We start from the raw sequence: 25,269 nt of genomic DNA, 5'->3' as shown, positions 1-25,269 counted from the left end.
AGAGCATACACAAATTCTTATCAAATCTTATTTTTAAAAATTATTAATTTTCATATAAATTTTAATCACATTAGCTAATTTCGTATCATTTTATTTAAGGAAAAAATAAAAGTATTTTTGTAGAAGACTAACTAATTTTATAGTTAGTTTAATATGAAATATATTATATTTTTAGATAGTCCAATCTATTTTCTAAGTATTTTAGGACTTATTATAATGATGACATGTGTACATTTCACAATTGTATTGTTTATCAATTAATATATTATATAAGGAATTATATTATATTTTTACTTTGTCCTTTAATTTTGTAAAAATTATATTTACACATACCTACTTTTAAATATAAAAAGAGATATTTCCTCCTTTATATTTATATATATATATATATATATATATATAAAGGTTTCGATTGGTGATCATTATATTGAATCATCAAAATAGGAGATTAATTTTTTCCTTTTTATAAATCCGTTCCTCCATCAATAATGGGATCCATCTGATAATAATCTCTTTGAATAAAAATTCAATCTAATTGGTATAAATTTTTGGAACAAAAAATTCACCATAATTTCTTTTCATAGAACATGGTTACTAGTTGGAGTCAAAGATTTTAAAAAGGGTGGAGATCAGCTGTTGTTACGTTGGACATTATCCTGCCACTAGCCCAAATAAATCATGGGCGAATTAAAAGCTGAAGAAAGATGTTCAAGAGAAAAGAAGAAATGTCTAGAAATATCAAGGCTAAGAGTTTTATTATCGAAGCAAGAGTAGAATCTCCACAATGGATTTGTAAAGTCGTTTTTGTTTTGTGCATACACTTATACACATGACATAGCGTACAGTTACAAAACGTGACAGTAGTACCATTCTCAAGCTTGTGGTTGGTATGAGAAACCGTTAATCGTTAGGCCTCCATCAACACAAATGGTCTGACCAGTAATATAAGAAGCTGCAGGAAGACACAAGAAGACCACTAGTGATGCAACTTCATGCGGCTCTCCAGCTCGACCAAGTGGAGTTCTACCGAACAGGCCTTCCCTGAACCCGACGTCCTCAAGATACTTCCACAAAAACAAAAATGGACAGATGATTAGAGGAACTCAGGTAGCTAAATTCACACAAAAATAAATAAATAAATGAAACTTCATTCTTATTATTATTACAGGTAGGGCCAGCGGAGTCTTGATGATATTAGGTGCAACAGCGTTGGCTCTTATGCTGTCTTTTGCCCATTCACATGCCAAATTTCTAGCTAGCTGATTTAGAGCTCCTTCAAAATAAATCAACATAACATAATTAAGTAAAAGAAAAACAAAACTGCTTTTAGCTAGTAATAGAAGTGTGGTTACCTTTGGTTAGACTGTAAATGGATCCGCCGCTAGTGAATACAACCCCTGCAACAGAGGACAAGAAGACAATGCTCCCATAGCCTGAAGCCTTTAGGAGAGGATGTGAAAGCTGGCTAATATGGTAAGCAGATTCCAAGTTTGTTGAGATATGGAAAGCGAAATCGTCTGCTCCATATTCTATTGTTGGCTTTCCGCGAAGCACTCCCACATTGTTCACCTATGTTACAAAACAAAGAAGATATTCTCTCAGTTTTCTTTAAAAAGTATACTTAGTTGTTTCTATTTTAAGGCCATTTTACTCACAAAAATGTTGAGCTTGCCATCAAACAGCGAGGAGACTTTTTGTATCAAAGTTTCTCTCTCAGGACGAGAGGTTACATCACAGACTGAGCCACTCACTTGAAACCCTTTCTTTTCCCATTCACTTAAACTTTGATTGAGCAAAGTTTCAGATATGTCGCATACATGGACTTTGGCCCCAAAGCTAGCTAACTCCTCTACTATGGCATACCTACACATTCCACAAACTTACAAATTCATTGAAATCTTTGACCATTCAGGGTGTTCAGTAGAAGAGCTGATATAGATCTAACAAAGAAGAAAGACAAACCCGATTCCGCTGGCTCCACCCGTTACAAGAGCAGTCATACCTTGAAGACTCCATCTCTTATCCATCTTCTTTTTTTCTTCGTGTGATTAGTAATGCCCAGAAACACCACAGATTATATACAGAAAATGAATGATTCTGCATGTTTGTGTGGTGGAAATAGCAAGCACTCGTAAGAGACTAATAAAATATCTAAAAATGTGGTCCAAGACACAGAAAATTTGACTTTATAATCAATAAATCGACGAAAGGGACTTTAATTTGTCTCAAGACAACCGAAACCAGGTGTCGAAATGGTCAAAAAAACTTGAACATGCAAAGGCTTCCAAGTTTTCTAAATCAGTTAAACCAACAACACCTTAACATTTATAAAAGCTAAATCATTTATTACACAGCAGACTTTGAGAGTTTAGAGACAGTTGCAGAAGAAGAAAAACATCGCGACAAAACCATTATCAAGCCTGTGGTTGATAAAAGAAACCGTTAACAGTGAGGCCTCCATCAACACAAATGGTTTGACCTGTTATATATGAAGCTGCTGGTAGACACAAGAAAACCACTAGTGATGCAACTTCTCTAGGTTCTCCAGCTCGACCAAGTGGAGTTCTACTGAACAAGCTCTCCTTCAAACCGAGGTCATCAAGAAACTGAAACGATTAACAAACAAAACCCAAGAGATGACTAGAAGTGGCTTTTGAAGCTGTTAGTCCAAATGTAAAAAAAATAAAATTATTTTGATTACAGGTTGAGACAGAGGAGTATTGATAGCATTAGGTGCAACGGCGTTGGCTCTTATCCCATCAATTGCCCATTCGCATGCCAAGTTTCTAGCCAGTTGATTCAGAGCTCCTGACACACAAACATCTAGAGTTACAATAAGATTCTAGAGTTACAAACTATATAACACTAAAATCTAAATCATATATATTTTATAACATCTAGGATAATATCAAAGTTATATATTTATAAATAAAAAAGTATCCGAACGGATGTGCCCGCGGGCTTCAGGCCCATTTTAACATACTCTATATGTACCTTTGGTTGCACTATAGATGGATACATAGTTTGCTGCTGATACAACCCCTGCAATAGAAGAAATGAAGACAATGCTTCCGGATCCTGAAGCTTTTAGGAGAGGATGTGAAAGCTGGCTAAGATGATAAGCAGACTCCAAGTTTGTTGTTATATGAAACGAGAAATCCTCAGCTGTGTATTCTAGTGTTGGCTTTGCGCGGACTCCCCCTACATTGTTTACCTAGGTTCAACAAGTTCGAGTCTTTAAAAGTTTTGCTCTCAAGAATAAGCTTAACTTTATTGGTTTCTTGAAGATCAAGTTACTTACTAGAACGTTGAGCTTGCCACCAAACAACGAGGAGACAGTTTGCATAAGTGTTTCTCTCTCGGGACGAGAGGATACATCACATACTGAACCACTCACTTGAAACCCTTTCTTTTGCCATTCGTTTAAACTTTGATTGAGAAGTGTTTCAGATATGTCGCATACATGGACTTTAGCTCCAAAAGCAGCCAACTCCTCTACAATGGCAAACCTAAACTTTGAACAGTCAAGATGTTGAAAAGAAGCAGAACAGTGGGTAAGATAGTGATGTAAAGCGAACAGAGAAGAAAGACGAACCCGATTCCTCTGGCTCCACCGGTCACAAGAGCAGTCATACCTTGAAGACTCCATCTCTTGTTATCCATCATAGTCTATTGACTTTTCAATCAAAAAGATACTATATTGAACGAAGGTAGATCACTTAGTACTAGCTACAGCCTCTCTTTATGTAGATGAGATTACATCATTAAGAAACAAAACAAAAGGTGATAAAGATTATGCAGCTCCTCATAGTGACATCTGCAGAGATTGATTGACACGAAAGCTAAGGAGGGACCTACCTTTTGACACCAATACCAACTCTGGCAATACCATCCATTTATATCCTCCAGATTTTGCGGGGAAACATTTGTGAAATGTATGAGTCACCTAGCAAAGGTTACAAAGAAGAAGCAATCTACAAGCGCATAACTTGGATAGTAACAGCAACCTCTGGATCCATCTATAGATAATAGACTGAACAAAACAGTGAAGACTTTTGCTATCATAAAAGTCAATAACATGAAAATAAACTTCAATTCTTATGAAACACCGAACGCAGAAAGCTGTTAAAGTCTCATATGACGAATTGTCTTTCACAGGTCGAAAAAGATATACTAAAAAAAAAGCATAAGGAAACTAATAAATGTAATAAGAGTGGACTAATCATGTCGTGGGGAGAAACCGTTTATAGACATTCCTCCATCAACACGCACAATCTGCCCTGTGATATAAGATGATGCAGGTAGGCATAAAAACGCCACTGCAGAAGACACTTCTCTCGGTTCTCCAAGCCGACCAAGAGGAGTTACAGAGTAAACTTCATCCAAGTAGTCTTTGTTGCTAAGAACCTGAGGACCAAAAAGACATGAAAACATTAAACGAGCCAATGTTTAAAAACAAGTTAAGCTAATGAGAGAACATTACTTGCTCCACCATAGATGTCTTGATATACCAAGGAGCAACAGCATTGACCCTTATATTATCCTTAGCCCACTCGCAAGCTAAGTTTCTCGTAAGTTGATTGATTGCTCCTAAACACACACAAAAGGGAATCAAATCCGTATCGGTTTAATTGATTGCTCCTTTAAAGAAAGTATGTAAACAAACACCTTTGGTTGCAGATTGGACAGACATGTTCTTGAGAGAGACGAAACCAGAAACAGAGGATATGGACACAACACATCCAGTCTCAGTTGCTCTAAGCATCGGATAAGCAAGTTGGCATAGATGAAAAACCGATTCGAAATTCGTGGAAAGGAGAGTTGAAAACTCTTCAGGAGTGAAATCTACCATTGGTTTCCTGATGTTCGTCCCAACATTGTTTACCTTTAAAGCAGGAATAAATTATTATGTTTTTAGAATTGTTCTCAGAGGCATAACAACGAACACTTTATGTGCACTACTTTACAAGGATATGAAGCTTCCCATGGAAGAGAGAGGAGACAGTTTCCATCAAGCTCTCTCGCTGAGCTCGATCAGAGACATCGCAGACCGACCCATCAACTTGGAAACCCGAACGGTTCCAGTCTCTCAAAGATTCTTTGAGTTCTGTCTCATTGCGAGCGCAAGTGTGAACCTTTGCTCCAAGGCCGACCAGCTCTTCAACAATCGCACGCCTGTAGTGACAGTTAACACTCGTCTGAGGATTCGTTGTTTAATATGCTCACAGAGGTATGGAGAGAGAGAGAGAGAGAGAGAGAGAGAAACCCGATGCCTCGAGTGCCACCGGTGACAAGAGCAGACATTCCATGGAGAGACCACCTGTTGTTGGGTGATGTGGCAATGGATGCGCAACGGACGGTGACGGATGTTTTGAAAGAGTGAGTTTTAGTGGAAGAAGCAACAAAGTGAAGGTTTTGAGGTGAGTTTGTGTACAAGCGAGAAGCCATTGGTGCAGACAGAGAGAGAGAGAGAAGCTCAGTTTATGTTTCAATAACCTAAACCGAACAAGTTTGGAAGGTCCAGTTCGGTTCGGTTTAATTTCCTCAAGTTCTTCAAAGCAGAGCATTCTCGCAGTTGTATCCGTTGTGTGATGATCGATATTAATGATAAGCACGTTGGTTGAGTCATATTTTGATAACGGAGAGGCTAGAAATGTTATTCTGAGCTGGGTAGTAGGAGACAAGTGGAAAGCCTATAGGAGTCTTCTGGATCGAATACAACGCTACAAGGATGATGCTCACTTGTCACAGTGCCTCTCCCCTAGATGGTTGGAAACATAATCAATTTTCTTAAATAAGAAAAAATATATATACCGAGATCAGAGCCGGTCCTTGCCAAAAACGAATATGAAGCATTGGCTTACAGCCGCTAATTTATTAACTACATAACCGGCCACATATTTTTCAATACTTCCTTGTCCGATTCTGACCGAAATTTAAATCACCACTACTAGAAAAAACAAATTTTCAATTTAACAAAAAAAATTTCCAAAACTTTTATTTCATATATTTGGAAGTACATTTGCTTCTAGAAATATCCAACATGAAGCAAATCCAAACAATGTTTGAACTTCTCCACTGTAATGGAATTAGTCAACATGTTAACTGCACCACAATAAGATTTATCATGAAGCTCCATGATCTTTAAAAATCTCACATCTATGTGCTTGGTCAAAGTATGATACATTTGATTTTTGGCCAATACAATGCAATCTGGCTATCACAATGTGAATGAATACATCATTTATCAACTCCCAACCTTGCTACAAGTCTCTAAACATGATATGTTTCCTTGTTTGCCTCTCTTGTAAAGTTGTAATATATATTACAATATTAAATGCATATATTTTTGCGATACTTTTTCGTAATTTTAAACCAATAAATTTTTAGTCATTTTTTTCGATGATTTTTTTTCAACAGTTTTAAACTAATAATATTTCAGAAAATACAATTAGTTTTTTGAAGTTTACAAAATTAATCATTACTAGTTGATAAAAATGTAACGGAAACAAAAAAATAATAATGTTGAAACATTTTTTGTAGTTATATTACATGCATCTCGAAACGAAAGGGGTATTAGAGAGTATTATTAATAGTGTTTACTTTTTCCCATCAAAAAGTTGATTGTTTATAGTTTTCATAACGTACTGAACAATCTAAGGAAAATAGTATATTTTGTTACCGTTGAACATAATTCCGGATGTACCCGCTTAAATCATTAGTTTTAATAGAAACGTTTGGTGACAAAAAAAGGAAAATAGTCCATTTGAAAGGTTGAGATATCATCTTCTTTTTCCTCCAAAACATGAAATCAAATTTCCCATTTAAAATGCTGATTTTAAAGAAGTTTAATAAAAAAGTCATAAAATGACTCCTATTCAAATATAAGAACATTTCCAAACTTCTTGAAACCTTTCCTGAATCTAAACTTGGTGGTATTTTTAGAAAGTTTCCAAGCTTATGGAACTTATTGAAAGGAAGAAAGGGAACTCACTGCACAACCTTAAGTGTACTTATACGTGAGCTCTAAAACCCAAACAGAACATAAGACACAAAGCAAAGAGTCTTAAAACGAGGAACATAACACAAAGTTCGTAGTTATCTTCTTTTTCTTTCTTTTTTATTTTCATTTAACAGATAAATGCCTCTTTTTTTTTAATTTCGTTAGGCAATAAATATAAATATTTCCATTAAAATTTTCTTTTTAGTTATAAATAAATGGCATAAAAACCCTAAAGGTTCTTCCATCGCCGTCTCCATAATTCCGTCAACACTATAAAAGCTCAGTTTTTGCTATCTCTTTCATCTTTGTCGTTGTTAAGGTTTCTGAGAAAATTGGTAAAGTTTTGATCTTTCGTAGAGAATTGATTTAAAGTTTTGATCTTTGGTGTTTAGAGAACTGTAATAAAGGTTTGATCTTTACGCTTCGTTAATTGATTTTGTGGGTTTTGTTTGTTAGGGTTGTAATGATTCCAGAGCTGGGAAGAAGGACGATGCAACAAGATCCATCTTTTGGGGACGAGTACGAGAAGGAGATTGGCGCTTTACTCGGCGAGCAGCAGCGGCGGCAGGAGGAAGCTGATGAGCTCGAGAGAGAGCTTAACCTGTACAGAAGCGGCTCCGCGCCGCCGACCGTGGACGGTTCTTTCACCGCCGCCGGGGGGCTTTTCAGCGGCGGGGGTCCTTTTATTGACTTTGGGAATAAGGGGAATGGGTTTGTGGGTGGGGACGATGATGAGATTAGGAAGGATCCGGAGTACTTGTCTTACTACTATGCTAACATGAAGCTGAACCCGAGGCTGCCTCCTCCGTTGATGTCTAGGGAGGATCTGAGGATTGCTCAGAGGGTTAAAGGGAGTAGCGCTGTGATTGGGGATAGGAGGAAGGGGGATGATGGTAGTAGTAGATCTTTGTTCTCTATGCCTCCTGGCTTTGAGCAGATGAAGCAGCAGCAGCATGAGTCTTCTTCTTCTGAGTGGGATGCTAATGGTCTTATTGGTTTGGATCTTGGTGGCAAGCAGAAGAGCTTTGCTGATATCTTTCAGGTTTGTAATAATAATAATATATATTCTCTGTTGATTAAAAGCTAATTGGATTGCTTTCTCTCTGTGCAGGCTGACCATCCTGTTCCCTCACGTCCTGCGAGCCGCAACGCCGCCTTTGATGAGAAGGTCAGTCCTACAAACAACCAGTCTCCATCTGCATCACAAGGCGGCGTTGGGGCCGCGTCTCCTTTCAGCTACGCAGCTGTTCTAGGCTCTTCGTTGTCTAGAAACGGAACTCCTGATCCTCAGGCTATTGGTAGGGTGCCTAGTCCCTGCCTCACTCCCATTGGGAGCGGGAGAGTGAGCGTAAACGATAAGAGGAACACAAGTAACCAAAGCCCCTTCAACGGTGTCACGTCTGGTCTCACCGAGGCTTCTGATCTCGCAGCTGCTTTATCTGGGATGAACCTGACAGGCAGTGGTCAGGCTGAGCAGGATGTGGAAAAGGTCAGGAACTACATGTTTGGTGGTGGACATGGCGACCTTAATCAACAAGGCCATAAGGCAACTGATTCCTGGAGGAGAGGATCTGCTGCTGGTGGAGGACTACCTGGTCCCTACCATCCTCAGCATCTTGAGAGGCCAAACTATTATCCCAACAACTACGCGTTAAACCCTGGAGTGTCTTCTCTGATGGCGAGCCAGCTTGGGAGTAACAACTTCTCTCCAATGTATGAAGATGTGGGATACTCCGGAGTGGACTCCAGGCTCCATGGGAGAGGTTTGGGTCAAAACCTCTCTGAATCACATAACCTCGGCGGCAGGATCAGTAACCGGATGATGGCAGGAGGAGGTGCTGGTCTTCTCCAGTCACACATCGCCGACCCAATGTACCATCAGTACGCTGACTCGCTAGACCTTCTCACCGATCATCAGTACGGTAACTCTTACATGAACATGCTGGAGCTCCAGAGAGCTTACCTCGGAGCTCAGAAATCACAGTACGGCGTCCCTTACAAGTCCGGCAGCCCTAACAGCCGTAGCAGCTACTACGGTAGTCCAACGTTTGGGTCTGCTAACATGTCGTTCCCTGGAAGCCCATTGGCTCACCACGCTATGCAAAGCTCTCTCATGGCGCCTTGCAGCCCCATGAGGCGAGGAGGTGAAGTTGATATGAGGTATCCATCTGCAGCAGGGAGAAACTATCATCCAGGAGGGGTGATGGACTCTTGGCACATGGATGGAGGCTTTGGCTCTTCACTGCTTGAAGAGTTCAAGAGTAACAAAACTAGAGGGTTTGAGCTGTCTGAAATAGCTACCCATGTTGTTGAGTTCAGGTATATTTATTATTCTTTTGTATTAAAGTCTTTTACCCTTTGGTCCCAAGCTGACGTGTGTTGTTTTGAACCAGTGCGGATCAATATGGGAGCCGGTTTATTCAGCAGAAGCTGGAGACAGCAACAACTGATGAGAAGAACATGGTCTATGAGGAGATCATGCCACATGCTCTTGCCCTGATGACTGATGTTTTCGGAAACTATGTAATCCAAAAGGTATTTGTTTATTTAATCTCTTTTATTTTTAGTTTTGTACAAGAAAGATTACTGAGTATGTTTTGATGTTCCTACAGTTCTTTGAGCATGGACTCCCGGCACAGAGGAGAGAATTGGCGGAGAAGCTCTTTGACAACGTTTTGGCACTTAGCTTACAGATGTATGGCTGTCGTGTTATCCAGAAGGTAAAGCCTTTTGTTCTCTCACCCTTTGTCTCTATTAGTCTGTCTCTCTCCAGTTCTTAATATGTTCTGCTGTGTAGGCAATAGAGGTGGTTGATCTAGACCAGAAGATCAAGATGGTGAAAGAGCTCGATGGACACGTGATGCGGTGCGTGCGTGATCAGAACGGGAACCACGTGGTTCAGAAGTGCATCGAATGCGTGCCTGAAGAAAACATTGGATTCATCATCTCAACTTTCTTTGGTCAAGTTGTGACACTCTCCACTCACCCCTACGGTTGCCGCGTCATTCAGGTTCTTAACGTGATAAAAAAAACATTGATTTGACTGTTTTTCTTCATCTCATTTGCTTTCTCTGTGTCTTCTTCATCTGCAGAGGGTATTGGAACACTGCCATGATCCGGATACACAGAGCAAGGTGATGGAAGAGATCCTCTCCACAGTTAGCATGTTGGCTCAAGATCAGTATGGAAACTATGTCATTCAGGTTTGTCAAAAAAAAAAAAGACTTTCATACTGTTTTGTTCAAAAACTGATTTTGTGGGGACACACAGCACGTTCTGGAGCATGGGAAGCCTGATGAGCGCACGGTGATAATCAAGGAGCTAGCGGGGAAGATTGTGCAGATGAGCCAGCAGAAGTTTGCTTCTAACGTTGTTGAGAAGTGCTTGACTTTTGGAGGTCCTGAGGAGCGGGAGCTGCTCGTTAACGAGATGCTGGGGACTACTGATGAGAACGAGCCTCTTCAGGTCTCTGTTGTTACGTTTGTTTTTCTGAAGGAAACTGGAAAATAAACTTTAACTCACTCTTTGTGTGTATATATAAATAGGCAATGATGAAGGATCAGTTTGCGAACTATGTAGTGCAGAAGGTTCTGGAGACGTGCGATGACCAGCGCCGTGAGCTGATTCTGACTAGGATTAAAGTGCACCTCAATGCGTTGAAGAAGTACACTTATGGAAAGCATATTGTTGCCCGTGTTGAAAAGCTCGTTGCTGCTGGAGGTATTGTATTAATCTACATGTTTGGCCTTTTGAGACAATATAAATATATATAAGTGTGTTTCTAAAAGTGGTGTGTTGTGCAGAGAGGAGAATGGGTTTGCAGTCTGTGAACCAGCCTCAGATGGTGTAAGGAGTGTTGTACAGCTTAACTAGGGTGCACGGGTCTTGAGAATTTAGGTAAGATCTAAACTTGGAAATAAGAGAGAGAGAAGAGAGAGAGGACTTGTTTTCTCTGCAAAAAAATCTTTGTAAAATCGTGTAGTTTCTTACGGCTTTTAATACAATAGAACCAAGGCATCCCTCCTTAGGCTGATGAGTGAGAGAGAGAGAGAGAGAATGGTGTAAAGATGGGTTTGTGAAATGGTGCGAGGACTTTAGGGTTTCTCCTTCACACAAAGGGAGAATGGCTTTTGTTATATTTGCCAAAAAGATGTGTAGAAGTGAGAATGTTGATGCTTTTTAGGACCAATCCCCCAGTGTTTTTTTTTAGAGATTTTCTTCTCCATCTATGTAATTTGTTTTCATCACAACTCTTTTTATTTCGTATTTTTCTCAAGGCAAAACTCTTTTCGTTTTATTTGGAAATTTGCATGTCTTGTTCTTGTTTAATACATTGTTGGTCCTTTCTCGCTTGTTACGCAAGTAATAGTTGATAGAGAGCCGCTCAGCGTTACAAATGTATAATTGATCTAGTCTCTCGAACAACAACCTCCTTGTCTAGCTTTGGCTCTCAGTTGCTTTCTTCTTCCCACTTTTCTTAGACCTCTTTGCTGCCTCTTCCTTCTTAAACTCTTCTCTCCCTCTTCCGCAAAAACTCAGTCACTCCTATGTAAACAACCTTTCATAATATGTCTAGACTTGTATTCAGGTTAGGAAAAAGATTTTGGTTTGTAGTTGAAACACCTATGGTGAAAACAGGGAGAGCAAAAAAAAGCGACAATGAGTAATAACACTTGTATAATCAAAGCAAAACCATCTTGACAACCACCGGACACAATAGCTTCTGAAGAAGATCAAGAATCAGAAGAGACAATCTCCTGTTAGAGCCGGTCTTGATATTTGTAAGGCTAGAAGCAGCCAAGAAATTTTAGCCTTGCAAACAAAAAAAATATTTTAAAAAGCAGTGCTGATACTTAACTTGGGACAACACTCGAAACTGGAACTGATCATGCTGGTGAAGAAACCGGATCATCACCATTCTTATCAACGCAGCTTCCTGGTCCGAATTATCATTGTCGAGAGCTGTCTCAGAGCGTTTTAGCCTATGGATTTTTACTCGTAACTTTTGTGCTATGTACTCATTTCTTTCCGCCGTACCGAATGTTTTCTTGTAAGGTCAACGTTTTTTTTCTAACACCAGGAGGTTGGGATAGAAATCTGTGATCTCCCAAACCCGAAACTATAACATATAATATAGTTTCGTCTTAGTGATCGCTCGAACTAGGATCTGTGGCACAATAGCCAGCGTTTTTTCTAGTTGAGCTAATGACTTTTGATCGATTTTTGTTTTGCTTAAAGTTTGTTTTCAAATACTTAGAAAGTTGGAATAGATATATGATCATCATAGTCAAAGTTCTTTTTTGTTTTCTTAAAGTTTGTTTTCAAATTCTTAGAAAGTTGGAATAGATATATGATTATCATAGTCATGGTTCTTTGCTTGAAGTTCTTTTTTTGGGGGTCAAAGTATTATTGATTAATGTTTAAGAAGCTAGAAATAAGCTTAAACAATTGTTTCATGGCAAACTCTACCATTGCTTCACGTCAGAAAGAAGCTGAATCTGTTTTGAAAACATATGAACGTGGACTTGTTTTAGTCCCCGCTTATTATTATACAACATTGAAGAAGTACTTTATTTGGAGATGCATTTATGGTCTGGTTGTTAAGGGTTTATAGTTCTGTTTCTGTCCTTGCTATTATCTACTTATGAGACTAGTTTTCATCATGTTCTTGATCCTTAATTACACAAAAAAAAATATTTTCCCTAACTTAACCCGCCTTCCTTTTGGAAACTTGACACCACCTTGACGTCTACTGCTTTTTCTTCTATGACACTGCCCACCTTTGTTCTTAGGTGTAGTCATCAAACTTGCTCTTCATCTTCCTAGCTTTGTTCCAGTCTTCCAGACCGTGTGTTTCCACTCTCTTCATCCCATGTCTCGGTTCCTTGATCCAACAAAGTTGGTTCATACTCTCCATCTTCGGTGGCGCTCTCTTTCACTGTTTTGGCTTCTCGAAACCAACTGATCTCACAGGACGAGACGGTAATGGTGGACGTGACCTGACCAAAGCAATCTGATCATCAGGAGAACTGATTCCTTGTGAGTCTGTGACTCAAGATTCAAGGTTCTGGCTACAGTATTATTCACACTTCGCAAGCGATGTGCTATATTAGAGGTTCTTGTAGTCTGACTCGTTGGCTTCTAACTGCTCCTTAAACCAGACATAGAAGCTTGGTAGCTTTGTCTTCGTTCCATCAACGCTTTCTCGCATATGTAATATTTGGTATTTAAATTGTACAAAATGTAAAAGAAAATAATATTGTCTTTTTAGTTGACGTAATTCGAATTTTCCTAGGATTAAAATTGTATTATTAATCTAAGCTCTAATGACTAAGTCTTATTGGGAGAAACTCAACATGAATCTGTTTTATTTAAACAATTTTTCCTAATTTTAGTGGTTAACGTAAAGTTCAAATTATATGTGTTTTTAATCGTTGTTTGATGGGGTCAGGTGTGTGGTTCATGTGTTGCCACATTGAGATTCATTTGAGTTGGGGTCTGACCATGTTCCAAATCAGAAGCTCCCTCCACCCTCAGATTTTCCTAAATGTTGACTCTGACCAATCCAACGCCCCTGCCAATTCCACATCAGCACTTTTACTTTCTTGGAATGCCTTTTCCTTAAATTGTACAATATGTGTTTTCTTGTTTTCCTTTTTACACTTCTTGTTTACTGATGTTTTTGAATTCTGAGTTTTTTAATATTCTTTCTCCTTTCTTGTAAAAAATAGTTTTGGCGCAAAATACGTAATTTTGGTAATCAACGAAAAAAGCAATAAGAAAAATCTGCAACGCTCGTGATCGTTTTTCATTATCTGTTTAAACAAAACATATTTATGATAAATGACAAAACATAGAGTCATTGACAACTTTTCATTGGATTCTCTATATAATAATCACAACTTTTTCCTCTAATAAAGTGAAAAGATAGATTTTATCTCATTTCAATAATGCCGGCTAGTAATTTTCCAAGTAACTAACTGTTTATACACAATATAGCAATTTCATCCTAAGTTTTTATAAAATAAAGGTGAAAATATGTTGGTACTAAATATTTTTCATTTGCCAACAGGGAATCTTTCTTCAATCAAAGAGACAAAAACCCAGAAAGCAAACAGAAAATACTGCCACCAAAATACTGCCATAAAATGCAAAAAGGAATAAATTAATATTTAATAAAGCTAAGAAAAAAACAAAATATGAGTAGAGTTCCAGACATTATTGGTGTTTGCAAGATCTACAGCATCATAGCATTTTATTGATATATTCTTATCATCATCACATTGACATTAAGTGGACTCCATTATCGTTTCATAATAATAGATTCAAAGAAAAAAGCTTCAGATCTTTGATCAGATGAATATGTATCTTGAACCAATTAAAGTAACCAACAAATAAATATATTATATATATATATATTTTTTTTTATCATCGACTTTTACAGACTCATACTGACTCTGTAAGTATAAATATATTATATAAAATGAAAGATTGTGTGTTATATCATTTCTATTTTGTTTTTCCAGAGACAATGAAATTAACTATTTATTGCAAATCTTAACAAAAACACTGTGCTTCTTGATACATCAATGACCAGTTAACTAATATTCCAGATATTGTAGTTTTAATATATTTTTTTAGTTGAAACTAATATTTTCTTAGTTATCAAAAAACATTAACTAATCCCGATCTGAATAGAAATACTTGCATTGATGAACATGTATATACACAGGTCCATGATTGTGTATGTGTAGCATACGAAAGATAGGTAATTAAGGAAAATGTTATGTTACGGAACAATGGGCATTGAAACCCTATTTTTTTAAAACAAAAATTTCTTCTTACAATGAACTTGTATGGAATAATCATACTGATCTAATTACAAGTAACAATGAAAGGAAGATCTAATTAAGAATCTCCATGTTTATGCCAACAAACAAGCATAGCCACACACCTTCTCATGATGTAAAACCTTGCCTTTTGTTCCTTAGCCAAGCTGCTGTATTTTCGAGTGATAGAAGAAGATGGAGAGGAAGACGATTTTCTCTCTTTTCTTGAGAAGCTTCTAGAGATTGAAGATGAAGAAGATGAGGATAAGGGAACAGAGCATTTAGTAGAGGAACTCCTTGCGAATAGTGGAGATTTAGCAGATGAAGCACTTGTTGAGAAGCTTCTTGAGAACTTTGACTTAGAGGAAGAAGAAGTTGTTGTCTCTTTCTTCGACAGCTTCCACTTCTCCTCCATGAATATTGTGTGCTTCTGCAGGGAGTTTTGGACTCAGATTCAGATGAACTGGTCGAATTTTTTTGTGTGTTTCTTGTGTATTTGATTATGAGTTTGTGGTGATTCAAATCAAAAAGAGAGTGATTCAGAGAGAGAGAGAGAGAAGTAGAGAGAGTGATAGTGTCACTTTGCTTATATATGATGCTTCTTCTTATACTTGTAATAAATGAGTAAATTAGCTAAATATACTAACAAAGGTGGGATATCATTGAATGGGGGGAAAATGGTAATGTTGGGGGAAGAAAATTGGAGGGATATAGAGTATGGAGTACAAATAGGAGAAAAGTGGTGTGTAGGGAGTACAAATTCTCATAAATCAATGGAGATAACAAATGGCATACAAATTAATGGGAAAAATGAAAATTATTTTATACCAATGATTATTTTTTCCATCGACTTAGGAACTATTTTTCTTTTGGCGACGAGTTAGGAACACTATTTAACATCCACTTGTTTTTTATTTATCTAAACTTCTTAGTTCTTATGCTATTTTTATTTATCTAAACTTAATGTTATATTTTGAATCAGTGCCCTTATAATTTCTGATAGATAGTATTTTGGGTTATTTTTTCGTCAAAAAAAAAATTTCTGATAGATCAGTAGAATTACTTTGACTAGCTTGTAAGTATACCAATTACCAACATGCCACGTCCATATTAGGATGCCGTACAAAATTAGTGGTTTCCAAAAAGTTATTCATCCTACAAAATTAAATCTCAAAAGGTGGTGTTAGCTTTCTGCTTAACAAATTGCGAGAACATATGTTACACATACTTTTTACTTTTTTTTTATCAAAGGACTAAGAAACTCAAAATTACATAATCTATATAGAAAAGAAAGATCTTCACGATTTTATTACCCCGCCGCTCAAGATTAACTTTGATCTCATTAATATTTCTAATCATAAATTTTGCTTTAAGCTGATACTCACTTAACTATTTTCACTTGTTTCTTGCAATGCTATCAAATCACCATACAAAAGGTCATAAATAATAATTATTTAAAGAAAAACTAAACTACATAGGAATTTATGTAGAAAAGCAATTCTACTGTTACCATATTCTGGTTTTACTATGAACACATACATTATAAATTTTATAAATTAATATTTGATAAATTAATAAATACTATAAATTAATAAATATTTTAATCACAAATTGAATCAGTTCAAATATGACTCAAATCGATAAAATAATAAAATAATAATATTATAAAAAATCCTATATAAATATATTGTTCCGTTAAAATCACAATTTAATAATTTTTGAATATATAATTTTATATAAATACAAAAAAATTGTATTATTATTTTTATTTCATAATAGAATAACCTTTATATTTTCTTAACACTTCAATATATTTTGCTAATATTTAGTAAAGTTATATCTAAACCACATTTAAATTTTATATAACATAATTTATATACACCAAACAATACAGTAAAAATAACCTGAAAGTCAAATTTCAAAAATTTAATTAATGTACATACGATTAAATCAATTATTTTGTTTATTTTATAAAAACAAAATATTCCAAAATAAAAAATCCAAAAAAAACTTTTTGCAAATTAATAAAATATCATAGTCCTAACATTATTAATTTATAGAGTTTTTACTGTACTTTTTAATAAACTTTAAATCTTACAGAAGAAACAGTTTTTTTTTTTTTTTAAAGAACGAGAAAAGTGGAAAACAACGATACAACCCTTGCTTATATTTGTCAAGTAGGTTTTTCTTAAACGTTCAGGCAATTGAATATTTTTTTTTTTTTGGGCAACTCAGGCAATTGAATATATGTATCAAGTATTGGATGGTTTCTGGACAGCACCATATCTGTTTGAACAAAAAAAAAGGACAGACCAAATCTAAAACAGTAGAAATTTTATTTTTTCTCCTTGCTAGCAGAAAATGTAGACACTTTTATATAAGTGACCTGAGGAATAGTTGATGGGGCTTTTGGGAGTTCATAGCCTTGCTTGGAAAAATTATGAATATTTTTATGAGATTATCTTTGTATTTTCTTTTTCTTTTTATATATAAAAATTTCTGAAGATCCAAACTACACCACATCAGTTAAAGTTAATAGTACAAAATATATATATATATATACAAATGTATTTATACATTTTGATATTATTAAAATCACACTACAGTTATTTTGCATGTTATTATTCTAACCCTTAACTATTTTAATTGGTGTCAGTTATACAGAATCCACAAGGTTTGGGGATGAGGGTTTTTTACTTAGCGTTGACGATTTAGTTATGCTTTGAATAATGAAAGTTGTATTAATTAGATAAGGTATGCTTGCAAAGCGAATTATTACATAGCAAACGTGGCAAATTCCGATTGGGTGGAGCTTCTAGAACTCGAGGTCTTATTCTTACCATCACAAGATCTACACATTGTCGAAATCGTCTTCTTGAGATCTGCCATTAATGTTGGCGGAACCAATGTCGTACGTTTATATGCATAATACATATATAGTTACATATATCTATCTATACGTATAGCACAATTATAATCTCCATTTAAGCACGTCACATGAGAGAGATCTCAACATGGAAAGAAGAACGAGATGAGCACAAAGTTTTCTCTCTCGGGCACCGGTTTCGAAACAAGTCTTTAACCGCTGGTCGCTTAACTGTTTCCCGGAGTTGACTTCCCCTTTCGGCTGCTTTCCTCCTACCTCTGTCCTGCAATTTTCGAAACTGTTACCTCTTTCGGTAATATCCCGCAGTCTGAAGAACGCTCCTGGTCTTTACACTTCGGGTTCTTCCCCCGACCGTGTCGGAGGGACCGCCTTTTCCGGCCATTCTTGCCGGTGAAGTCCGCTTGTTAGTGATTCTGACTAGGATGATGGACAATCTGAAGTCAATAGAGCTCTCGCCTGTAGACAGCTCCTTTACCTCCCTCTGCTCCCGGTAAAAGCTTCACTACTACGTTTGTGTAGTTCCCCTGTCTTGCACCAAGCTACTACAGTTTGTAGTCTCCATAGCTACCATCGCTCTCTGGTTCCAGTTTTACTACGGGTTGTAGTCTTCCCCTTGACTGTCACTTTCACCTACCTCTCTCTGCCAAAATGTCTCACCGTTACTCGAGAACGGAGAAAGGTAAAGAGAGAGCTGAGGAGTTTCCACCACGCAAACCGCTGGTGAGGATCCCGGATGCGAATGTCTCTGGCCTCATTGAACGCAACAAGCTCACTCTCATTGGAAGAGTCACCAACCCTTCGATTCAGAAAACAAGGGCGCTAGTGGATTTCTTTCTACAACAATGGAATGTTGTGGGTAGAATAACAGGACGGGATCTTGGCCCTACTCTGTTTCAGTTCGGCTTTGAGTCAGAGAGGGATCTCCAGACTATTCTTGCAAAAGCCCCCTTTCACTTTAAGAACTGGATGTTCATTCTACAAAGGTGGGAGCCAGTCGTGTCTGATTCCTTCCCAGGCCGAATCCCTTTTTGGATTAGAGTCCATGGCATTCCTCTCCACTACTGGATAGATGAAACCATTGAAGCTATTGGTGCTGCCCTAGGCCCCATTGATGATCGTGAAGTTGATAAAGCTCGCCTCAGGGTCCAGGTAAATGGTTTAAAGCCTCTCATTATGAAGATGGACCTGCAATTGCCATCTCGAGAAATAGTGGAAGTCGAGTTGGAGTATGAAAAAATTGTGAAACACTGTTTCTTCTGTAAGTCTCTCGATCATGAGGATAGTGAAAAGCGCAGATGCCCTCTGTCTCGCTCACACCACGGGGAAAGAAGAGACTTGGGTATCTCTCAACAGAACACTTTAGAGAGAATTGAAGAAGGTCGGAGACGTCAAGATGATCGGAGGTTCTCTCGTCAACAGAACCTCGCAAACAATAGAGTGACCCGATGGACGAACACAAGGAATGCAAACCCTCATTCAGATGTGGTAGCTCGGGTATACTCCTCCCGAAATGAATCAGGAAGGAGCTCGGAATTTGAGGAGAATAAAAGACGCTATGATGATCGATCCCTATCGCACCGCAGCGCTACTCCACGAGGCTCTCGGACTCATCATACGTCGCATGAACATACCTCAAACTCGCGCAGGGAAGGTTCTTATCGGGTTAAGGAACATACTGGCTCGGTTCTACCTCAAGAACAGCATGGCTCTCCAGTTAGAGATGTTACCTCTCGATCACACCTCTCCCCGGTGACAAACCCGTCGGCAGATCAGAGGAGAGCTAGTCTAGCGTCCAGACTATCAGACCCGCGATCAGAACATGTATCAAGCGAGGATAGAATCCCGGCAAAGGAGAGACTATCTGTTAACACGATGAGGACCGCTGAAAGAGATTTGGCAAACTCTGAGGCCCTTGGGCCACTGGTCAGAGAAAAAATCCCAACGAAGGGAGCGCCACTTCTCTTGAATGACAAATCCATTACTCGCCCGTCGAGTTCTACTATCTTTGAGTCTGGGAGGATTGGACTTTGCGAAAGATCTCCCATCAGGACCTTAAGCGAAGACAGAATTCACGTGTCGCTAAGGCTTGGGTCTCTACGAGCAGATGAGGATGAAGAGCAAGACAATGTTTTTGACTTACAGCTACAACAAGCACTGTCAACTAAGGCAGCCGGGAAACGAATTGCTGAGAACTCCCAAGATTGCAAGAGAATGTCAAAGAATACCGGCCAAGGTATCACAGTTAAAAGAAGACGTGTCACAAAGGTTCATTCCTCACCTCGGAGAAAACTGATGTTGGACGCAATTACAGCGGGAGGCAGATCACAAACCAGGAAGAAACTCAAGAATGGACCGACGACAAAGCTGATACCCGCAATCGTGCGTAAGGAGAAGGATTTTCATCCTCTCCAAGGCTCTCTTCCTTAGCATGTGTGAGCTGGAACTGTCAAGGCATCGGGAACCCCTTGACGGGCCAGCGTATTAGGGAATTCCGAAAGAGGATTTCCCCGGCAGTGTTATTTCTGATGGAAACCAAGAATCAAGATGAGGCGATTTTCAAGCACTTTAAGAACTCGGAGCTAAAGAACCACTTCACTGTTCCCCCAGTGGGTCTTGCGGGCGGCCTCTCCCTATCTTGGAAAGACGAAATTCAGGTTGAGATACTCTACTCTTCTCCTAATATCATTGACACCCGGATTGAAGCGTATGGAACATTTAGCTTTGTGTCCTTTATCTATGGAGCCCCTAACCCATCAGACCGTCCTGCTTTTTGGAGCAAACTGACGGAACTAGGATCGGATAGAGATGACGCGTGGTTACTTACGGGAGATTTCAATGATCTCCTAGATAATTCCGAGAAAATTGGTGGTCCTGCCCGGTGGGAAGGATCCTTCCTATCTTTTAGGAGTTTCGTATCGCAGATGGGCTTATGGGATCTCCAATATTCCGGGAATCATTTATCATGGCGAGGTACAAGATATAACCACTTTATCCAGTCACGACTGGATCGAGCAATGGCAAATTGCTCGTGGTTTGAACGGTTCCCGGCGGGACGCAGTGAATACTTGAGATTTGAGGGCTCCGACCATCGGCCAATAGTAGTTCACTTTGACGTTTCGCTGCGCAAAAAGAAGGGCTTATTCCGGTTTGACAGAAGACTGAAGAATAAGCCGGAGATTAGGAAGCTGGTGGAGGTACAATGGCATCAATATCCCCTTGAGTCTGTACTAACTAGGATTGGGAACATCAGGCACAGCATAATTAAATGGACGAAAGAACAGAATCTCAACAGCAACTTGGCTATTCAAGCGGCTCAACAGCGGCTAGAGGAGGCTCTGTCTAGCTCAGTGCCGGATACCGTTCAAATCGAGTCACTGAAAGCGACACTTGAGGCAGCTTACAAAGAAGAAGAGCTTTACTGGAGGCAAAGGAGTCGCATCCTATGGTTGCAATGTGGGGACCGGAATACAAATTATTTTCACGCGGCCACGAGAGGAAGACGTGCGGTTAATAAGTTCTCGGTCATCGAAGACGTGGAAGGCAAGGCGGTGTACAAGGAAACAGAGATCGTGCATTGCATTACAGATTACTATTCTCGGATCTTCAGAGCACAAATGTCCGACTCATCTCTTGTGGTACAGGAAGGGATTACTCCTTTGGTCACCAATGAGATGAATGTGACATTAGTTGCTATGCCGAGCCCCATGGAGATAAGAGAGGCACTCTTCTCGATACACCCGGAGAAAGCACCGGGCCCGGATGGTTTTTCCGCTAGTTTTTACCAAACTTTCTGGGACATTTTAGGAGCAGACGTAGTGAAAGACATCCAGGCTTTTTTCGAATCGAGCGTCATGGATCCAAGGCAAAATGAAACCCATGTTCGCTTGATTCCAAAAATCTTAGGCCCCAAGAAAGTGGCAGATTATCGTCCTATCGCGCTATGTAATACTCATTACAAGATCATTGCCAAGCTACTTACTAGGAGACTGCAACCGCTGCTGCCGGACCTGATCTCGGAGCATCAATCTGCGTTCGTTAAGGGGCGAGCCATCTCCGACAACGTGTTGATCACACATGAGATCCTCCACTATCTCCAACATTCAGAAGCGAAGGTTAGATGCAGTATGGCCATTAAAACCGACATGAGCAAGGCGTATGATCGCATTGAATGGCAATTTCTGCGCAATGTCTTAGCCCGGTTTGGCTTCCATGATCGATGGATCTCTTGGATAATGACATGCGTTACATCTGTCTCGTATTCTTATCTCATCAATGGAGCGGCGCAAGGGAAAGTTGTTCCGTCCCGAGGAATTCGGCAGGGTGATCCACTATCTCCTTACCTCTTCATTCTGTGTACAGAGGTTTTGTCCGGACTGTGCAAGAAGGCTCAACAACAAGGCGAGGTCGTTGGGGTGAAGGTCGCTCGCAATTGCCCGGCAGTGAACCACCTTCTCTTCGCTGACGATACGATGTTCTTCAGTAGAACAGATCAGAGGAGTTGTGCGGCTTTAATCAAGATCCTGAAGAGATATGAGGAGGCCTCCGGGCAGTTCATCAACCTAGAGAAGTCAGCCATCACTTTCTCTTCGAAAACACCGGGGGAAGCAAAAAGAAGGATCAGAGAACAGTTGCAAATCCTTAATGAGGGTGGTATTGGTAAATACCTCGGATTGCCTGAGTATTTTGGCCGGAAAAAACGGGATATATTCGCCTCGATTGTGGATCGGATCCGGCAAAGATCACATAGTTGGACCTCCAGGTTCTTATCGGGAGCAGGGAAGATAGTTTTATTGAAATCGGTACTGGCCGCCATGCCTACCTACGCGATGTCATGCTTCAAATTACCACTGTCTCTCTGTAAGCAAATCCAATCGGTACTTACGAGATTTTGGTGGGATATCTCCCCGGAGGTTAGAAAGATGTGTTGGGTCTCTTGGCAAAACCTGGCTAAACCAAAAGGTGCCGGAGGATTGGGTTTCCGGGAAATTGAGCAATTCAATGATGCAATGTTAGCAAAGCTCTCATGGAGGATCCTGAAAAACCCTTCCTCTCTACTGGCCAGGTTACTTCTCGGAAAGTACTGTGTTCATTCTTCTTTCCTTGAGACGCAACCCTCCTCTGGCGCCTCTCATGGCTGGCGTGGAATCTTAGTAGGGCGGGATTTGTTAACAAGAGGCTTAGGTTGGGCTGTAGGATCCGGGAGGGACATCTGTTTGTGGTCGGAACCCTGGCTGTCTACAAGTGAACCGATGGCTCCTGTTGGACCACCAACTTTTGCGACTAAAGACTGGAGAGTAAGCAAGTTCATACTACCCGGAACAAATGACTGGGATGTGTTGGCTATCAGGGCTACACTTCCTCAGTATGAGGAGATTATTCGCCGGTTGGTTCCAAGTGCATTGCTAGCACTTGACGAGCGAGTGTGGCTTCCAAGTTCTTCTGGTGAATACTCCACTAAATCGGGTTATGCAGTTGCAAAACTTTGCAATGGATCGCAGGAGGATTTGGCTTTTAACTGGAACAAATGCATCTGGCAAGTGGATACTTCACCAAAGATTAGGCACTTCATGTGGAAAGCAAAAACCCAATCCCTGGCTGTTGGTTCTGTTCTCCAAAACAGAGGGCTAGCGGCAAATCCGGTCTGTAAACGTTGTGGAGTGCTAGAGACAGAACTCCATGTTCTTCTCCAATGTCCCTTTGCGCGTAAAGTTTGGGAACTTGTTCCGAGTATGTTCAAACCCTCTCTGGCGAACACAGACTCTGTTGCTTCTCTACTACAACAGTGCCGAAAGATGATATCACTTCCCCCGACGGGACTAGGCTCCACGCCTCTATACCCTTGGGTATTATGGATCCTTTGGACCAACAGGAATAAATTTCTTTTTGAAGATAAAGTCTTCTCGGAACAATCCACTGTCCTGAAGATTTTGCAGGATGCTCGAGCCTGGCAGGCGGCTCAGACAAATGTCAAAACGCCTTCCTTACCACAGTGTGCGGTCCCTGATACATCGTTACCAGCTGCTAACTCTTACGCTTGGTCCTTATTTTCAGATGCAGCTTGGGAAGCTTCAACAGGGAATTGCGGAATGGGTTGGGTCCTTCGGGATTCTGACAGTTCTTTCGCAGAAAGATCCTCATCTCACCGGCGTTTTGTTCCTTCGGCTCTAGTGGCTGAAGCATTGGCGGTTAAAGCGGCCTTGTCCGCTGCACTCTCTTCACATGTCAGCAGTATCCAGATACACTCTGACTCCAAGACTCTTATCTCGCTCTTGAAGACTCGAGGAAAAGATGTGGCTTTGAAAGGCGTTCTCTACGACATCAGTGTGTTGGCTCGCTCTTTCACCTCTATCTCTTTTATCCATGTCTCTCGTTTAGCAAATGTAGAAGCTGACTTAATTGCTAAAGCAGCTCTGTTATCCATTTCTACTTCTGCAACTTTGTAGAACTACTTCATGCTTTTAATTTAAATGTTTGTTTGCTCAAAAAAAAAAAGAGAGAGATCTCAACATGGAGCACGATAAAATTTATCGGTATTGCTTTCATATCAGTGTAATGTACGCATATTTTTATATATTAAAATAATGTAGTGATTAAAATAAAATATTTAATTTATACGGATCGCTATATATAATTGCCATAGTGGGACAGGAATCTCAAGAAATAACGTGGGGGAGATACAAAATAACTAAAAAACTGGTTAACAGCAGAGCTAAATTTCCTCGAAATGAATAAGTGTTATACAAATGAATTAAATTTAGAGATGATCAGAAGGCGACTAGAGAACTCAGAATAGAGCTTGGCTACTCGGCTTGCCATGTTAATCATGCTTGCCCTTTTAGTAAACTATTACATTTGAAATATATAGCTTCTGGAATTAATTTACTAACCAATATAAACGATAGTAAGGATTATCCTCAAATAATTGTCTACAAGTGTAAAATTATTATTTTCAAAGTGTTGAAACTAATTTATTCATTCGATGTAAGATTATTAGTTTCAAAATGTTGGAAATTATTTTTTTTATTGAAATAAAGAAGGTATGCTATTGTGTGTGTGTGTGGGGGAGGGGGGGGGGGGGGGGGGGGGGGGGGGGGGGGGGGGGGGGGGCAAAGAGGGATGGAGGGATAGGTGTTTTCGTATGATCATGATTTTTAAAAGAGAGAAAGAGTAGACATGTTTGGTCTAATAATATTCTACATGTTTTTCACTTATGTCTTGAAACCAGCCTGGATTTACGAAAAAAGGAACCCACATTACATTGTCCCCATTTTTCGTTTTGTATTCTATCCTCCACATATTTCAAATCTGTTTTTGCCACAGCCCTAAACCCCTTCAGAAGCAACTGCTGTTTGATCTATATATCATTCAACTAGTTGTTCAATTCTTTTTTTTTTGAACTTACAGTTTCTGTGAATATATTTAGTTCAAGTATGTAATGTCCCCATTTTTCGTTTTGTATTTATATCCTCCACATATTTCAAATCTGTTTTTGCCACAGCCCTAAACCCCTTCAAAAGCAACTGCTGTGTGATCTATATATCATTCAACTA

General features: G+C 39.2%; 6 protein-coding genes across 9 annotated transcripts; 2 read left to right on the top strand and 4 right to left on the bottom strand.

The window, feature by feature from the left end:
* Window positions 1–726: 726 nt before the first annotated feature.
* On the bottom strand, window positions 727–2,145 carry LOC106446957 (tropinone reductase homolog At2g29310-like). Of its 2 annotated transcripts, none has more exons than XM_013888793.3 (5): window positions 1,963–2,145; window positions 1,656–1,863; window positions 1,353–1,569; window positions 1,167–1,273; window positions 727–1,064 (listed from the first exon to the last, which is right to left on the bottom strand). In XM_013888793.3, exons 1-5 carry the CDS (start codon window positions 2,025–2,027, stop codon window positions 873–875), a joined length of 789 nt encoding a protein of 262 aa, XP_013744247.1. In that variant the 5' UTR covers window positions 2,028–2,145; the 3' UTR covers window positions 727–872. The 2 variants fall into 2 exon arrangements, with proteins under 2 accessions (XP_013744247.1, XP_013744248.1); XM_013888794.2 differs by having other exon boundaries at window positions 1,656–1,879; window positions 1,959–2,016.
* On the bottom strand, window positions 1,232–3,901 carry LOC106446956 (tropinone reductase homolog At2g29330-like). Of its 2 annotated transcripts, XM_013888790.3 has the most exons (7): window positions 3,596–3,901; window positions 3,302–3,509; window positions 2,995–3,214; window positions 2,702–2,808; window positions 1,963–2,606; window positions 1,353–1,569; window positions 1,232–1,273 (listed from the first exon to the last, which is right to left on the bottom strand). In XM_013888790.3, exons 1-5 carry the CDS (start codon window positions 3,664–3,666, stop codon window positions 2,415–2,417), a joined length of 798 nt encoding a protein of 265 aa, XP_013744244.1. In that variant the 5' UTR covers window positions 3,667–3,901; the 3' UTR covers window positions 1,232–1,273; window positions 1,353–1,569; window positions 1,963–2,414. The 2 variants fall into 2 exon arrangements, with proteins under 2 accessions (XP_013744244.1, XP_048633793.1); XM_048777836.1 differs by lacking the exons at window positions 1,232–1,273; window positions 1,353–1,569 and having other exon boundaries at window positions 2,254–2,606; window positions 3,302–3,514; window positions 3,596–3,649.
* Window positions 3,902–4,070: 169 nt separating this feature from the next.
* On the bottom strand, window positions 4,071–5,767 carry LOC106446954 (tropinone reductase homolog At2g29260, chloroplastic-like). The gene is made up of 5 exons (XM_013888788.3): window positions 5,267–5,767; window positions 4,968–5,175; window positions 4,669–4,885; window positions 4,484–4,590; window positions 4,071–4,407 (listed from the first exon to the last, which is right to left on the bottom strand). The coding sequence occupies exons 1-5, from the start codon at window positions 5,446–5,448 to the stop codon at window positions 4,219–4,221; spliced, it is 903 nt and encodes a 300-aa protein (XP_013744242.2). The 5' UTR covers window positions 5,449–5,767; the 3' UTR covers window positions 4,071–4,218.
* Window positions 5,768–7,179: 1,412 nt separating this feature from the next.
* On the top strand, window positions 7,180–11,300 carry LOC106446948 (pumilio homolog 1). 2 transcript variants are annotated; one of them, XM_013888778.3, is made up of 10 exons: window positions 7,180–7,338; window positions 7,460–8,045; window positions 8,115–9,322; window positions 9,397–9,538; window positions 9,616–9,723; window positions 9,801–10,013; window positions 10,096–10,206; window positions 10,274–10,468; window positions 10,549–10,723; window positions 10,807–11,300. In XM_013888778.3, the coding sequence occupies exons 2-10, from the start codon at window positions 7,467–7,469 to the stop codon at window positions 10,851–10,853; spliced, it is 2,778 nt and encodes a 925-aa protein (XP_013744232.1). In that variant the 5' UTR covers window positions 7,180–7,338; window positions 7,460–7,466; the 3' UTR covers window positions 10,854–11,300. The 2 variants fall into 2 exon arrangements, with proteins under 2 accessions (XP_013744232.1, XP_048633792.1); XM_048777835.1 differs by lacking the exon at window positions 10,096–10,206.
* Window positions 11,301–14,759: 3,459 nt separating this feature from the next.
* On the bottom strand, window positions 14,760–15,423 carry LOC106446959 (small polypeptide DEVIL 13-like). Its single transcript, XM_013888795.3, has one exon. It carries the CDS (start codon window positions 15,245–15,247, stop codon window positions 14,912–14,914), a length of 336 nt encoding a protein of 111 aa, XP_013744249.1. The 5' UTR covers window positions 15,248–15,423; the 3' UTR covers window positions 14,760–14,911.
* Window positions 15,424–18,367: 2,944 nt separating this feature from the next.
* LOC125608214 lies at window positions 18,368–20,146 on the top strand. The gene has a single exon (XM_048778192.1). The coding sequence runs from the start codon at window positions 18,368–18,370 to the stop codon at window positions 20,144–20,146; it is 1,779 nt and encodes a 592-aa protein (XP_048634149.1).
* Window positions 20,147–25,269: the final 5,123 nt, after the last annotated feature.

Source organism: Brassica napus, chromosome A4, assembly GCF_020379485.1.
Source record: "Brassica napus cultivar Da-Ae chromosome A4, Da-Ae, whole genome shotgun sequence".
In the NCBI taxonomy this organism is placed as follows: Eukaryota; Viridiplantae; Streptophyta; class Magnoliopsida; order Brassicales; family Brassicaceae; genus Brassica; species Brassica napus.
This window is presented reverse-complemented; position numbering and strand designations above follow the sequence as displayed.

Excerpts from the sequence above, each read along its gene's own strand:
- LOC106446948 (XM_013888778.3), top strand. The coding sequence starts at position 7,467 with ATGATTCCAGAGCTGGGAAGAAGGACGATGCAACAAGATCCATCTTTT. Across the intron at positions 10,207-10,273 it reads ATGGAAACTATGTCATTCAG|CACGTTCTGGAGCATGGGAA; the intron begins GTTTGTCAAAAA and ends GGGGACACACAG. Across the intron at positions 10,469-10,548 it reads ATGAGAACGAGCCTCTTCAG|GCAATGATGAAGGATCAGTT; the intron begins GTCTCTGTTGTT and ends ATATATAAATAG.
- LOC106446957 (XM_013888794.2), bottom strand. The coding sequence starts at position 2,016 with ATGGAGTCTTCAAGGTATGACTGCTCTTGTAACGGGTGGAGCCAGCGG. Across the intron at positions 1,274-1,352 it reads CATTTACAGTCTAACCAAAG|GAGCTCTAAATCAGCTAGCT; the intron begins GTAACCACACTT and ends TTTATTTTGAAG. Across the intron at positions 1,065-1,166 it reads AGACTCCGCTGGCCCTACCT|TATCTTGAGGACGTCGGGTT; the intron begins GTAATAATAATA and ends TTTTTGTGGAAG.
- LOC125608214 (XM_048778192.1), top strand. The coding sequence starts at position 18,368 with ATGTCTCACCGTTACTCGAGAACGGAGAAAGGTAAAGAGAGAGCTGAG.
- LOC106446954 (XM_013888788.3), bottom strand. The coding sequence starts at position 5,448 with ATGGCTTCTCGCTTGTACACAAACTCACCTCAAAACCTTCACTTTGTT. Across the intron at positions 4,886-4,967 it reads ATGGGAAGCTTCATATCCTT|GTAAACAATGTTGGGACGAA; the intron begins GTAAAGTAGTGC and ends CCTGCTTTAAAG. Across the intron at positions 4,408-4,483 it reads AGACATCTATGGTGGAGCAA|GTTCTTAGCAACAAAGACTA; the intron begins GTAATGTTCTCT and ends TTTGGTCCTCAG.
- LOC106446959 (XM_013888795.3), bottom strand. The coding sequence starts at position 15,247 with ATGGAGGAGAAGTGGAAGCTGTCGAAGAAAGAGACAACAACTTCTTCT.
- LOC106446956 (XM_013888790.3), bottom strand. The coding sequence starts at position 3,666 with ATGATGGATAACAAGAGATGGAGTCTTCAAGGTATGACTGCTCTTGTG. Across the intron at positions 3,510-3,595 it reads GGTGGAGCCAGAGGAATCGG|GTTTGCCATTGTAGAGGAGT; the intron begins GTTCGTCTTTCT and ends TTCAAAGTTTAG. Across the intron at positions 2,607-2,701 it reads ATACTCCTCTGTCTCAACCT|TTTCTTGATGACCTCGGTTT; the intron begins GTAATCAAAATA and ends TAATCGTTTCAG.